Genomic DNA, 14,272 nt, shown 5'->3' with positions numbered 1-14,272 from the left:
GGCTTTTTAAAATTACAGTTTGAAGTCACCTACTGATGGTGTGATCCTGCCGAGATCTCAAATTCAGAGAATTTAAAGCCATCTTTGGAACTGTAATAGTAGCAGTATTCTGTTGGCCCGACCTATGTCAGATTGTTGTAAGAGACTCTATTCACTGAAACCCAGATTTTGTCTGGCTCTTTGCCAGCACTATTTCAAACCTACTGTCAGAATAGTGAAGAAACATGAACGTAATTCCCAAAGGAGAGAAAGCTTGACAAGTAGTCACATGTCCACATGTGAAGATGGACACATGACTGTGTCCTAACCTGCTTGGAGCACGCTTTTTGGTGGCCCGCCCCATGTTATGATTGGGTTTCGTTTTCTTTTGGTTGTTTTCATTTTTTATGAATGCAAATTGAATTTGTTAACATATTTTTCAAATTTAGAACATTTAACAGGAAAGTGAATTTCTGACCTGTTTCGGGGGGAGGTGTCTTTCTTTTTGGAAGATTTGGGGAGTGTGTTTGTTTGCTTGCTTTTGAAATAGGGTGTAACCTTGTAGTACCAACTAACTTAGATGCTCAGCCCTCCTGCCTTAGCCTCCCAAGAGCTGGGACTTAACGAAGGGGAAGGTCTGACTGCTTCTGTGTAGGGACTCTTTATACGGGTCCTGAAGCCTTCGGTGAGCTACATCCCTGCTGGTGAGCTCCTCTTCAGAATTACATATCTTGCCCCTGACACCACCCCCTAATTATTTAAGTAGGAGTCTCAATATACTTGCTATTAGTGGCTCTTTTGTTATCCAATATGAATATGCTTCATCTTCATCAGATGGAGTATGTTCTGACTAATAAAATTAAATACAGTGTTCTAAATACAACTCAACCTTTTGAACTCCCCACCCTCTTTACCAGAACTGAGCTTCATTCTATGCAAAAAAATACTAGGAAATTTCTATATACTATCCTGATAGTCACTTAAAAGTTTCTGGAAGCGATGCTAACCCTGAGTTGGTAGTAATGAGTGGCATCTAACTGCCAGTGACCACCTCATCACAGGGATGCCTACATCGCCCTAAGTGGAAGGCAGATGGCACCCTCTCCCTGCCTCTTCCTGTCTTGCTGTAAATACTATCCATTCCTTGATTCCTAGAAAGGTTTGTGTGAATTGCCAAAGAAATATCAATAAATAAACAAACTAGATGGAAGAAAAGAAAGGTCCAGACACCAATGCTCACTTGGTTTTCTGTTTGCTGTAATAGTACTGTGATTTCTGAGGCCTGGTTTAGATAAATACATTTTGTCCAAGTTCAGGAGCCGCTGTTTTCCCTTGCTTCATGAAATTATCAATAGGCAGGCCTTTGATCTTACGAATCCACGCAGCTTTGCTGGCTTTACCTGGGTCGACGACTTTAGTGGATTCACTGGCTTGATATTCCTTCATCTTGGCTTCTCCATATTCTTTCTCCTCCTTCACAGTCAACAGCATGAACCCGGTGTTCATTCTAAGAGGATCCAGGGTTGTGTAGAAACGTGGCCGTTCTTTCTTGAGAGTCAGGGTAGCTGTGCCGCCACGAGGAGCGAGCATTCGGTTTGGTTTAATGACCTGCATGCTGGTCAAAGGGCCAGCACGGCGCATCGCCCCATCGATTGAACTGGTCAGCTGCTCTTCACCCCTTAAACTATCAGACATTCTGGAACGGATAAGTCTGGGCTGGGGTATGGTGGACTGGACTCTGGGACTATGCAGGGATTGTTTCAAGTTGGGCTGCAGTTTCTGGATTTCAAGGGGAATATTGGTTTGTTTCACATCGGTAGGAAGGTTGCTGGATCGCAGCTGACCAACTGCATGTTGGACTGATTTTCCTTTGAAACTTAGGACTTTCCTTGGATACGGAATTGAAGGTCCCCAGGCATCGATGATTGCAGTTTGGGGTCGGTGGGGATACGCAAATTCTTCAGAATTGTGGGCTTGTTGCAAAGCATTGACAGTCAGAAGGAGTCGGTCAGGTGTCATAGGGACTTTCCAGAACTTTTTCATTGGATGTCTGATTTCCTCTACAGGACTTTCCACATCATCTGCTTCTTCGAAAAGAAAACAAAGGCACATGAGCATCCCATGGAAAATAGGGACCGTCTGTACGTAAAAGCCAAAACCATTCTAACTGCTAAGCACACTATGGTTTTGTTGCCCAAAAAGCATGTCGTGAAACATCCCAGATAACAACAGAAATGGTGGCAGCAGAAAGGGCTTGTCTTTAATGACTGTACTAATATCTGTGTACGGTGTCATATTTTGAAGGCAGCCTATGTAATTCTAATAGTCCACACAGTTCAAAAAAATTCCTGTGAGAATGACTCTCACATCTCATTCATGACTCCCATAAAAGAGGTCTTACACCCACATTAGAGCACCGGACTGAAATCTCAAGGTCCAAATCAGGAGCAGAAGGAGAGAGAGCACGAGCAAGGAACTCAGGTCCGCGAGGGGGGCACCCACACACTGAGACAATGGGGATGTTCTATCGGGAACTCACCAAGGCCAGCTGGCCTGGGTCAGAAAAAGTATGGGATAAAACCGGACTCGCTGAACATAGCAGACAATGAGGACTACTGAGAACTCAAAAACAGTGGCAATGGGTTTTTGATCCTACTGCACATACTGGCTTTGTGGGAGCCTAGGCAGTTTGGATACTCCTCTTAATAGACTGGGATGGAGGTGGATGGTCTTTGGACTTCCCACAGGGCAGGGAACGCTGATTGCTCTTAGGGAAGACAAGGGAGGGGGACTTGATTGGGGGAGGGGGAGGGAAATGGGAGGTGGTGGTGGGGAGGAGGCAGAAATCTTTAATAAATAAATAAATAGGAAAAAAAGAGGTCTTACAGATTTATAGCACGTTGTCATCAATAATCCTACTGCAAAGATCAATTCTCATTTAATTAACTAGCTTTTGTTATGGTCCCCAGAATCAGGCCTGGATTCTAAGAATGTCACTCCTGCCTAATGCAATATATCACAGCATGGCTAAAACTTCCCAAAGAGAAGTCCCCAAAATGCTTTGACCAATAGCTATGAATCTGAGATATTCACGGAACAACAGAATCCTTTCTACAAACCACTTTACAGTCGAGGTATCTAAGGCCATTAAGCTAACAAAGGCGTCTTCTTGGATGATTCGACATCTTATATCATTCCTAGTTTGCCTTTTTTTGGTCCCTTCAGAAAAACAAGGCCCTGTTTTCAAAAATACCTGAGTCGAGAAAAGGTCAAGAAATCAGTTGCATAATCTAAAACCTAACAACAATCCAAACCCAGAGTTCTTCCAATGAAGGAGCAGCAACCAGGTACGGTGCATATAATTTCCTTTGGACATTGGGTGGTGTCCCAAAAGGGACAGATGGGGACGGATGAAACTCCCAAGTGTTCCTGCTCTTTGCTTTGCTAGTTAAACAGTGTTTTATAAAACATAAAAATCTGAGATATAATTAGGTTGTCAGAATCTTCCCCTCTCCTTCCAAATCCAGAAAACATAGATTTTTTTTTTCTCATTATTCTGCAGGTTTTGTTGTGGTAGGTTTTTCTGGGGTTTGTTGTGGGTTTTTCTGTATGCTAATATATCTTAGATCTACAAGTCAGTACACATACAGATCTTCATGGCATGAATCTTGGTTATGTAATATCGATAGTTGATGGGGTTGAGTTTACCATTGCTCACTCTGGTGGCCGTTTGATTTATTAATGATCAACCTTAAGGAAATGTAAATACCATTTTTATTCATCATGTAAGCAGGTATGAGAGATAGGCAGTCCCCAGAGCTGGCTTGCATGTGGTAAGGGCACTCACAGTATTAATGGAGTATAAATTGATTCTGTGGTTTTTTTGTTCAACGATGACAGCAACTCTCTAGTGTTTAAGTGTATTTACCCTTTGGCTCAGCAGTTTTGTTCCTGGGACCTCACTTTGTGGTCACATGTGCGTGTGCACAACTGCAGGGTGTTCACCTGTGTGTGCGCACAAATGCAGGGTGTCCACCTGTGCGTGTGTACAACTGCAGGGTGTCCACCTGTGTGTGTGCACAAGTGCAGGGTGTCCACCTGTGCGTGTGCACAAGTGCAGGGTGTCCACCTGTGCGTGTGCACAACTGCAGGGTGTCCACCTGTGTGTGTGCACAACTGCAGGGTGTTCACCTGTGCGTGCGCACAAATGCAGGGTGTCCACCTGTGTGTGTGCACAAATGCAGGGTGCCCATGGCTAGGGTGGACCATTACATCTTCATTGTTTGACTCACTTTGAACCCTGTCTGTGAGGGAAATTTGTTTCAAAGGAACATTATTACTAGTCAAAAATATTAGAAAAAAACATTAGAAATGTTTGCCAGTGCCTTTCAAAATCATCAAAGAAGCATGCTAGCCATGGTATCTAATAGTATTTCTTAACAACTCATTCCTGTCATGCTCTCTCTCCTTCATCCACTTATCTCACACTCATCACCCATACATACTCACCACACCACACACGCACGCACACACACGTGCACACACACATACACACACCCTCCAAATGTCACATACACATAAACAAACACTCCACACATTCACACACACACACCACACATACACACACCCTCCAAACACCACACACATAAATAAACACTCCACACACTCATACACACACATGCATGCACACCACGCACTCAACACACCACACACACACATACACACACTCATACACTCACACACACATATACACACCCTCCAAACGCCACACGCACCACACATACACACACATGCACGCACCGCACCACACACACACATACACACACACCCTCCAAACACCACACACACACACCACACACACACACATACTACACACACACTCAGATCCCTCTCCTCTCTCAAGAAATCCCCTCCAATTTGGGTCTCTGTCTCTCTCTCGATCTATCGCCAGTTGAAAGTTCCTGTGCCATTCTCCTTGGCCTCTCGTCAGCTCTCATTGTCCGCCACATTCCGAGAGTCCGGTTTTATCCCATGTTTTTTCAGTAGCAGTCCAGCTGACCTTGGTGAGCTCCCAATAGATCGGCCCCACTGTCTCAGTGGTTGGGTGCACCCCTCATGGTCCTGACTTCCTTGTTCATGTTCTCTCTCCTTTTGCTCCTCATTATAACCTTGGGAGCTCAGTCCGGTGCTCCAGTGTGGGTCTCTGGCTCTATCTCCATCCATCGCTAGATGAAGGTTCTCGCTAAGGATCGTATTTTCTATTTCCATCCATTTGCATGCAAAATTCGAGAAGTCATTGTTTTTTACCGCAGAGTAGTACTCTAATGTGTATATATTCCACACTTTCTTCATCCATTCTTCCATTGAAGGGCATCTAGGTTGCTTCCAGGTTCTGGCTATTACAAATAATGCTGCTATGAACATAGTCGAGAGAGAGATAGAGACCCAAATTGGAGCAACGGTCTGAGCTCTTAAGGTCCAAATGAGGAGCAGAAGGAGGGAGAACATGAGCAAGCAAATCAGGACCACGAGGCGTGCACCCACCCACTGTGACAGTGGAACTGATCTCTTGGGAGCTCTTCAAGGCCAGCTGGACTGGGACTGAATAAGCATGGGTTGAAACTGGACTCTCTGAACATGGCGGACAATGAAGGCTGATGAGAAGCCAAGGACAATGGCACTAGGTTTCGATCCTAATACATGAACTGGCTTTGTGGGAGCTTAGCCTGTTTGGATGCTCACCTTCCTGGGCCTGGATAGAAGTGGGAGGACCTTGGTCTTCCTGTAGGGCAGGGAATTTGGACTGCTCTTCAGTATCGAGAGGGAGGGGGAATGGACTGGGGGGAGGAGAAGAGGAGTGGGGATGGGGGAGGGGAGTGGGGGGAGGGGGCAATGTATGGGAGGAGGGGAGGGAAATGGGAAACGGGGAGCAGTTGGAAATTTTAATTAAAAAAGAATAAAAAAAAAATGAAAAAAAAAAAAAAAGAAATCCCCTCCAGCCGGGCGGTGGTGGCGCACGCCTTTAATCCCAGCACTTGGGAGGCAGAGGCAGGTGGATCTCTGTGAGTTTGAGACCAGCCTGGTCTACAGAGCTAGTTCCAGGACAGGCTCCAAAGCCCCAGAGAAACCCTGTCTCAAAAAACCAAAAAAAAAAAAAAAAAAAAAAATCCCCTCCAATCAGTCTGACCCCCATTAATCAGAAGGAACCAGTCAGGAGGCAGAGACAAGAAGCAGGTGAGGCGTGTAGAAAGAGTTTCTCTCCATAGCCTTAAGTTGGGAAGGAGACAAGACACCAATTCCTATTAGGAGGAACCAGTGGGAAACCAGTCCTTCTTTGAAGAAAGCATAACGGCACCACTCCCAAAGATGCAGAAGTTTAGGTCGAAATACAAAAGTAGGGGAGAGAGAGACCAGGGGCAGGTGAGACCTTAGCTCTTAATCAAAGTAAAACCATCCGTCTCCTCTTCACCTTCATGTTTCTCTAGCGCATCTTCCAAGACACCGCCATCTCTCTTCTTGCCATCCCTCTGGGGTGTGCTTGCTTTTCCTTGGTCATATATTTCTATTACCATGAATAGGTTAAGATTGAAAAAGAAACCACAGTCATTATGTAATTTGATTAGATCTGAGTAGTGGGGATACAGCAATAATTCAACTGGTTTTTACTTGAGGTACCACTGTATGACCCTTTTTGCTGACACTAAGTAGACTGGCTCCCAGAGCTGGGTTCCATCATGCTTCCTCTTCCACAGACCCTTCCTACAGAATATCAAGCTTTAAGCATCTGAAACTCTCAGCTTCTCCAGAAGACTAGTCACTTGCAGTGTGATGTGCTTGGTGGTGACCTGTTGGTGTTCTCTGTAGACCCTGGGTCCAACTTCATGGCCACAGGGGATAAGTAGCGTAAAGGAGTCTTGCTAGTCTAACCCACATATGATTTGCTCTTTAGATGTCAAAAATAGCATGGAACCATGTACATGCCCCCACCTACATGTCCATACACACCGGCCTTGTAACTAAGTTCTCTAACGACATGTTTTGTATAGGACAGTTTCCTGTGGGTAGTAACTTAGTGTATCTCCCCTGAGGACATAATAAGTAATAGCTTAATGAAATATTCATGAATGTTCCCCTCACCCCATCTCTCTCTGTCAACACACACATACACACACACACACACACACACACACACACACACACACACACACTGCCCATCCCCACTGGTTATCACTGTAATTCCAATAATCTTGCTGTTTTACCTGAAGATGGCTTCATGTTTAACTTCGGATAGATTCGGGCCTTCGGAGGTTTATTTGATAGCAATTCCTGTTTACTAGACATAGATTCTCTCAGGCTGTGAATCTGCATGCTGGACTTGGAATACATATTCCCAGTGCTCATTTCTTCCCTTTCCTCCTCCTTATCCTTGCTCTTCTTTGCTTTGCCTCTGTCCATGTTATACTGCCATTTTACGTTTTCAAACTGGAACAGGAGGATATTGCTGTCTGTCTGGACCACCATCCTGAAACCAAAATGAGAGTGCCCACAAAAGGAGCATGGAGGCCACCAAAACGTACATTGCAGTTGTGTCTTAGACAGTCCCTGGGCTGAGGAACTGGGGCCAGGGATTGACCATAGGAATGGGCTGGTTTAGGGTATTGCTGGGAGAAAGCATTGGAACACTGGACAGGGGTAGGTAGTTTTATAACTGTAATTTTTTTGTGAATTAATCATGAAAGGGACACCTGTGTCCCGATTGCTTCACTGCTCGGGTTGGCATACCTTTTCAGTGAGTTTCCCTTTCTGGAGCGCCAAGTACCCAGGATGGCCAAGACAAAAGCTTAGGTACTCCACACACAGATAGCTGGAAATTTTTTCTTTTTAAGCTCATTGTATAGACTCAGTGTTTCTATTTTTACCCTTGGAATAAAAGCTGTCAATGGGGAAGCCTCCTCTCCTCTGCTGAGCCCCCACACAAAGCCCCACATGGCTTCACAGTATCCTCTAGGGTCTCTGGACATAGTGGAGACATTTTATGAAGCGTAGTGATCTCTGTTACCTCTGACCCTCATTCTCACTCCCCAGGGGACCAAGGTTTAGAACTCACATTTTCCACCCCAACACACTTCCCATCTCCCACTCATTTCTTTAACTTTTTTTTTTTTCATTTGCACGGAGCAAGCTTCTTTCTTCTCTGTGTGTCTAGATTTCTTTCTTTTTTTTTTTTTTGGTTTTTCGAGACAGGGTTTCTCTGTGGTTTTGGAGCCTGTCCTGGAACTAGCTCTTGTAGACCAGGCTGGTCTCGAACTCACAGAGATCCGCCTGCCTCTGCCTCCCGAGTGCTGGCATTAAAGGTGTGCGCCACCACCGCCCGGCTAAGATTTCTTGAAACTATAAGAAGAAACTGAAATACATGAGGGCATGCATGTGTGTGTTTCCTCCCTAAAGACTGTCATTTTAAGACTTTAACCTGTGGTGTAAACTCTAGAAACGTGTCTTGTTTGGACTGGAAATGCTGAAATGGAGTTGAGGAGTCGGATTCCGTTAGGAACTCCCCGTCAGGTCTCTATTTACTCAACCCAGAGGAAACCATACAAGCTGGGCATCACGGCACCCTTAAGAGTAAACCCAGCTCCAACTGTGCCCTGGTCACTAAGTCTGGGGCAAAGGCCCGTTAGTTCCGCAGGAGCTGCTTCCCTCAGCCAAGCTGGAGGGAAGAACAGCCTATCCTGCCCTGCCAGTAAGTCCAGAGTCCCAGAAAAGAGGGGAAAAAGCCACCTAGAATTACTCATGGTTCTGCCCTCCACGCCTACCTACCACCCACCTGTTGCCCTGATAAAAGAAGGTTAGCACAGGGTCACCTCTGGCATCGACTTTTATCACCTTCAGACAGTTCCCATTGAGGAAATTATAAATACGAATCTTGCCGTCTCCACAGGCACTGATGACCCGGAGGTAGAGAAGAGACACCTGCAGCACCTCTCTGGAAGGAAAACAACAACAGGCAGTACCGGCCTTCTGGAAGACTCTTGGGTTTGCTTATGGTCTGTAGTGTTGGTGTGCAGTTGGGAGGCAGGAGCCATATCTGTCCATCCTTGAGGTGGTGTTCCCCTCTCTACACGTCTAGAGTTAGTCTTAACCGTCAGCCATGCCGTGCCCGTCAGCAGTGGTTTGCGGATCAGTCACAGGCCGCCAGTCGGCAAAGGAGAAAGGGCACTGCTTCAGGCTCTCAAGGGGGTATGAGGGAGAGAGGTCTAATAAATCAAACGGCCATTTTTTTCATGCAATTTGATTCTTAGCTACTTATTCATACTGAGAATTGTTTTTTGATTCCTTTTAGAACAATGCTGTTGTGTAAGAACAGTAGAAGGCTAAGGATGAGTTTTATATAAACAGGCATCTTAAATATATAGACTCTTTTTTATTTTTATTTATTTTGGTCTTTAATGAGTGGCTTCCATTCCTTCCAACAATGAACATCCTTAAAAAAGATTGTACCTTGGGATGAGATTTGTGTCTTTTTGTGATAGCCAATAGGTAAGGAAGGAGCCAGGGGAAAACCCAGCTAGAAGCCTCCAGAACAGCCTTTCTCCAACCACAACTACGCGGTTCAAGTTGGTTTATTCAGTTCTGACAAATACAATGCTTTTTTATTGATGGCGTTGAAAAGTTGAATGCAATCACGTCAACTTGCTAGATCTTGCATGTAAAGCAAGCCCATTGCTTACGATCTACCCAACCAGATCTACAATTGCTTGTATATGGGTTGTGTGTGTCCCCAAATGGTTCATGTGCTAGAATATTGGCCTCTGGGGTAGCAATGTTAAGAAAAATGTTTGTTTAAGAGGCAGGGCCTAGTAGAAGCTGGTTAAATTGCCGGAGGCCCTGCCCTCAGCAGGGATGGTGCAGTTCTCAGTTTGTACAGGTCTCCAATTAGTAACTGAGGAAGGCATCGTTAGAAAGCAAGGCCACTTCACACACTCAGTCCTTTCTGGGTCTGCACTAAGTTAAGATATCACCGATGAGGCCCTCAGCACAGGCTGGACAGACACGGCTGCCTGGTCTTCAGCAACCCAAACTGTGAGCTAAATAAGACTCTTCTCTACTACTTGCCCAGCTTTGGGTGGGTCATTCAAGCAACCGGAAATCGCCAGCCAAGACCTAATTCATCTGCCACTTCGTTCAACAACAACAACAAGAAAAATAAATAAATAAATGTAAATAAATAAATCAAACCGATTTCTCCCATTTTCCTCCCCACTACATATGTACACAAGCTTCACATACACTGGCAGCTTCTCTTGGGAACAACTCATAGCATACTTATCGCTGGATGCTTACCACATGGCACAGTGCCAAGCCGGGAGCAGATCTTAAATACATATTTACTCTAAAGGTGGCTTACCTGTTCAGAATATGGTCATCGCTACAGAAACATTAAAAGAGTGAAGTTTACCCTATCTGGCCTTGACCTTGGTTGATCTCAGGTCCAGATGAAGATTCTTCAATACCCTAACAAATTATCAAAAGAGAAATAGCAAAGGCCTCACAAAGCAGGTGCTTGCTCAGAATATCTCAAAGCAGCCATGGTGCCAGTGTGACCTGGATTCCTCCTTAGGTGGTAGTGGAAGGCATCAAACTGAGCTTCTATTCAGACACTAAGCGCCCAACAAAGTTCTAGTACTTCGATACCGTGAGCACCTCTTAGGCTGCTCTTGGAGTAGCCGAGCACTGGGACAGAGACACCCTGTGATAAAGGGTTTGCCTCCCTGTGCCTTTCCTGACTTCGCTGAGCTGGGACCCACACATCCCCCAAGTCCCTAGTACATTTGGTTCAACCTGTACCATTATAGCCTATGATTACAACATAGGCTTGAAAGTCAGATGCCCACTGTGGAGCTGACACCACCACAAGATTGCTGTACATCACGGAGGAAGCACCTCAGCCTCCCAGTCTTCCCTCACGTTCCCCTTACCCAGTTCAAGCCCCATGGAAAGGAATCGTCATTTCTACCTCATGTGATTTCTGCTACAGTTAAATTAGCTGGGTTTTTTGTTGTTGTTGTTGTTTTGGTTTTTTTTGTTTGTTTGCTTTTCAAGGCAGGGTTTCTCTGTAGCTTTGGTGCCCGTCCCGGAACTAGCTCTTGTAGACCAGGCTGGCCTCGAACTCCCAGAGATCCGCCTTCCTCTGCCTCCCGAGTGCTGGGATTAAAGGCGTGCGCCACCACTGCCCGGCTGGGTTTTTTTTTTAAGTTTGCCCAGTACCTGACACAGTGCTGGTTACTGGTCTTAGACTAGCTCAGACCCCTCTCAGACTTTATCTGCCCTGGAGATGTTTCCTGCTTTGCTCTTTCTGAAATTCACTCAGAGTGCCGACAGTGAAGATGGCGGGATGAGAACTACAAAATTCCGCCCTTCTGTAACAGCAGCAAAAACTGAAAAAAACTGTCAGAATCCACTTTTTCAGGGTCCTGAGAATCACAGAAGGTTTGCAGCAGCCTAGGGAGCGTTTAGACATGAGAACTGGTTTTAGAGGAGGTGAGAATAGTGTGTTTTGTACCGCGTTAACTGACAGTAGTCCATTCTTCACTTCAGTTGTAGCTATGGAAAAACAGACACATTCTTGGTACGAGAAAGAACCAGATAGGCTGTGTGCAGGGTGAGTTATTTGTACTGCCGAATGCTTTCTTGGAAGACTGTCTCAAAAGATTTGTCTTTGTAACTTAAGAATTCTTTCTGGGCTGAATCTGCCACCCGAGAGGATTTGCTGGAAACAGTCTCAGGTAGATAACTGGACTCTTACTACCTGAGGAACTAGAAATCCACTGGGGCAGATGATAACACTAACTGAAAAGCCAGGAAATGAGAAGTCCGGGAGCCTTGAAAATCTCCAGCAGATCCCCTGGGATCTAACGTCCACCCCGTCCAGCTCCTGCTTAGGAAAGATCCGAGAGAGCCTTGAGCTCCTGCCCCAGCTACATTGATGTCCTGTTCTAAGGCAGGTCAAAGGAGAGAGCAGAAAGGAAATCAGCAAACCGTTTGCAGATGAATGAAAATGAAGATACAGCATGTCAAAACATACCTGAGATCCCAGCCCTCAGGAGGCAGAAGCAGGAGACGCGAGTTTGGGGACAGCCTGAGCTATATAATAAGACCTTTTCTTAAAAACTAAACAGCTAAGGCAATGTTTACACCACAAATGTGCATGTTTCTCCAAACAGTAGCCAAACCTTATACCTTAAAACTAGAAGGGGAAAAAACAACCAAAATCAAGGAGAAGGCAAGAAATAAGGAAAATTAATAAGTTATTAGAGTGAGAACCAAAGAAATGCAACAAGTCATGAAACAAAAAGCTAATCCTTTGAGACGATCAACAAACTTTGATAGATAACCAACAGTGAATCTTTACTAAAACTGACCAAGAAAATAAGATAGGGAAGGCTTTGGGTGTGGCTCGGGGTGCTTGCCTCGGATGTGAGGCCCTGGTCAACTCCTAGCACTGAAAGAGAAATGAAACAAGAGAGAAGGTTCAAGAAACTAACGTCAGGAGGAAATTGGGGGAACATTTCTGCTGACGATGGGAAGTTCTATAGGTAGATGATGGCAATAGATGTACAACATTGGGAGTGTGCTGTAAGCTGCTCTATATTAATATAGCAGAGTGTATATCAGGAAAGCCACATCCCAATTATAAGATGCAAATAGCTAATTATGATACAAGTTGTGGAAAAGACATTGAAGATTATTAAAAGAAAAAAATAAACAATTAAACAGAGTATAAGATCGCCATCTGTCAAACCAACTCTCCATGCTCAGATTTCTTCTCTCATACTCTTCTCCCACACTGTAATCAGAAGTCATAATTTTAGTTGAAAATGTAATTGGATTCAAAAAGGAGATGCCTTCCTCTAGCTCCTTTTTCAGATAGTAACTGTCTGCCATATTCAAAAGATGACTATCAGTGCAACCACTAGATATATGCAATCTCTAAACGAACACTTGCTGCCAATCAAATGTCTTTCAGCACTTGTGTCTAGCTCACATGATTACAGAGGGCTGGGGAGACCGACAAACAAAAGCATTGGCCCCGTCCTCCAGGTAGCTATCCTCTTCCTGTGTCCATGCCAGGTATCAAGAACCAATGTGAGGCTGGAGAGATGGTTCAGAGAGTAAGAGGACTGTGGCTCTTAAGAGAACAGGGCTTGGTTCCCAGCACACACATGATGGTTTCCCTGTGGCTACCTCTAACTCCAGTTCTAGGGATCCAACACTCTTTTTTCTGACCTCCACGAGCACCAGGATCACGTGGTTCACATCCTTAGATGCAGGCAAAACACTCACGCATAAAATAATGTGAACAAGTCCAATTTAAAATGTTTAAGGGACAAATATGAACGGTGTGTTGGTGGTGACATCCAGCAAGAGCGGCGGTATTCAAAGCTGTCCACTAGCGGACAGAAGGCCCGTGGGTTAACCAGAAGACAGCCAAACTGTCAGGTTTGCTGGAAACACTATTTTCCAGTCTCTAAGTCTTACTGGATCCCGTTAAGAAGCTTTAAAAACAAATAATGAATCCTTTTCAGGAGACATCACAAAGGTGACTTCCTCCTTGAAGTGGCAATTTTATTTTCCAGGTGCTCCGCTAGAAGGCTTGCTCACAGTTCCCTGGGGATTAGATCAATTCACTGAGCATAGGTATTTCCCAGCACCCACCTGCTAAACATGTAGCCGTCACGGATCAGAAAGATCATGCCCGTGTAGACACAGATCTTATACCCACACACCTCTCACAAGGCCAGTGTATAAGGAGTATCAGGAAATCTAGAGCCTGACTGGTCAAACAGCTATCAGGATATTAAACAGATATCCCCCGGGGGAATCCACTTACTCTTTTAATCAAGTAATATAGCATTGTGTTTCGTGGCACTTTAATGCACTGAGGGTAAAAAGCATTATCCGCGTAGCCTATAAAACCGTAGGCACAGCAGAATCATTAGTTGGCCGTGGTAGCCGTTCACGTGAGCCCAGCTGTGAGCTCAGAAAGCTGTAATAGGTGCCAAGCAGCCAGCAGCACTGAATTTGAACTGGAATGGAAAATGGAACCCGTTTGCAAAGCTGGAAAAGAACCTAGTTTGTAGACTTTGAAGGATAAACTTTTAAAATGTCTTTTGTTAGTTTTAAAACTTTGACATGTGGGTTATTTTAAGGTTTCGTGAGCACATTTCCTGGCAGAAAGACCAAGTTCAAGAATTCTAAGTTTAGATTTGGCGTTATTTGGGACAATCTGTCGATG

General features: G+C 44.9%; 1 protein-coding gene across 6 annotated transcripts in view; it reads right to left on the bottom strand.

Annotated features, from left to right (window-relative positions):
• Positions 1-1,266: 1,266 nt before the first annotated feature.
• Fbxw10b (F-box and WD repeat domain containing 10B) overlaps positions 1,267-14,272 on the bottom strand; it is a 34,175-nt gene continuing 21,169 nt past the window's right edge. For 3 of the 6 annotated variants that reach the window (XM_057774694.1, XM_057774697.1, XM_057774696.1), the window contains 4 exons: positions 8,804-8,962; positions 7,239-7,501; positions 6,449-6,541; positions 1,267-2,066 (listed from right to left, as the gene is read on the bottom strand). In XM_057774694.1, coding sequence (XP_057630677.1) covers positions 1,267-2,066; positions 6,449-6,541; positions 7,239-7,501; positions 8,804-8,962 — 1,315 coding nt within the window. Of the gene's footprint in view, positions 2,067-6,448; positions 6,542-7,238; positions 7,502-8,803; positions 8,963-14,272 lie in introns of those variants that run through there. The other 3 variants (XM_057774695.1, XM_057774699.1, XM_057774698.1) reach the window with 3 other exon arrangements.

The sequence above is a fragment of the Chionomys nivalis genome, chromosome 7 (assembly GCF_950005125.1).
Source record: "Chionomys nivalis chromosome 7, mChiNiv1.1, whole genome shotgun sequence".
Lineage (NCBI taxonomy): Eukaryota > Metazoa > Chordata > Mammalia > Rodentia > Cricetidae > Chionomys > Chionomys nivalis.
The sequence above is the reverse complement of the archived record's forward strand: the minus strand, read 5'-3'. Positions and strand labels throughout refer to the sequence as shown.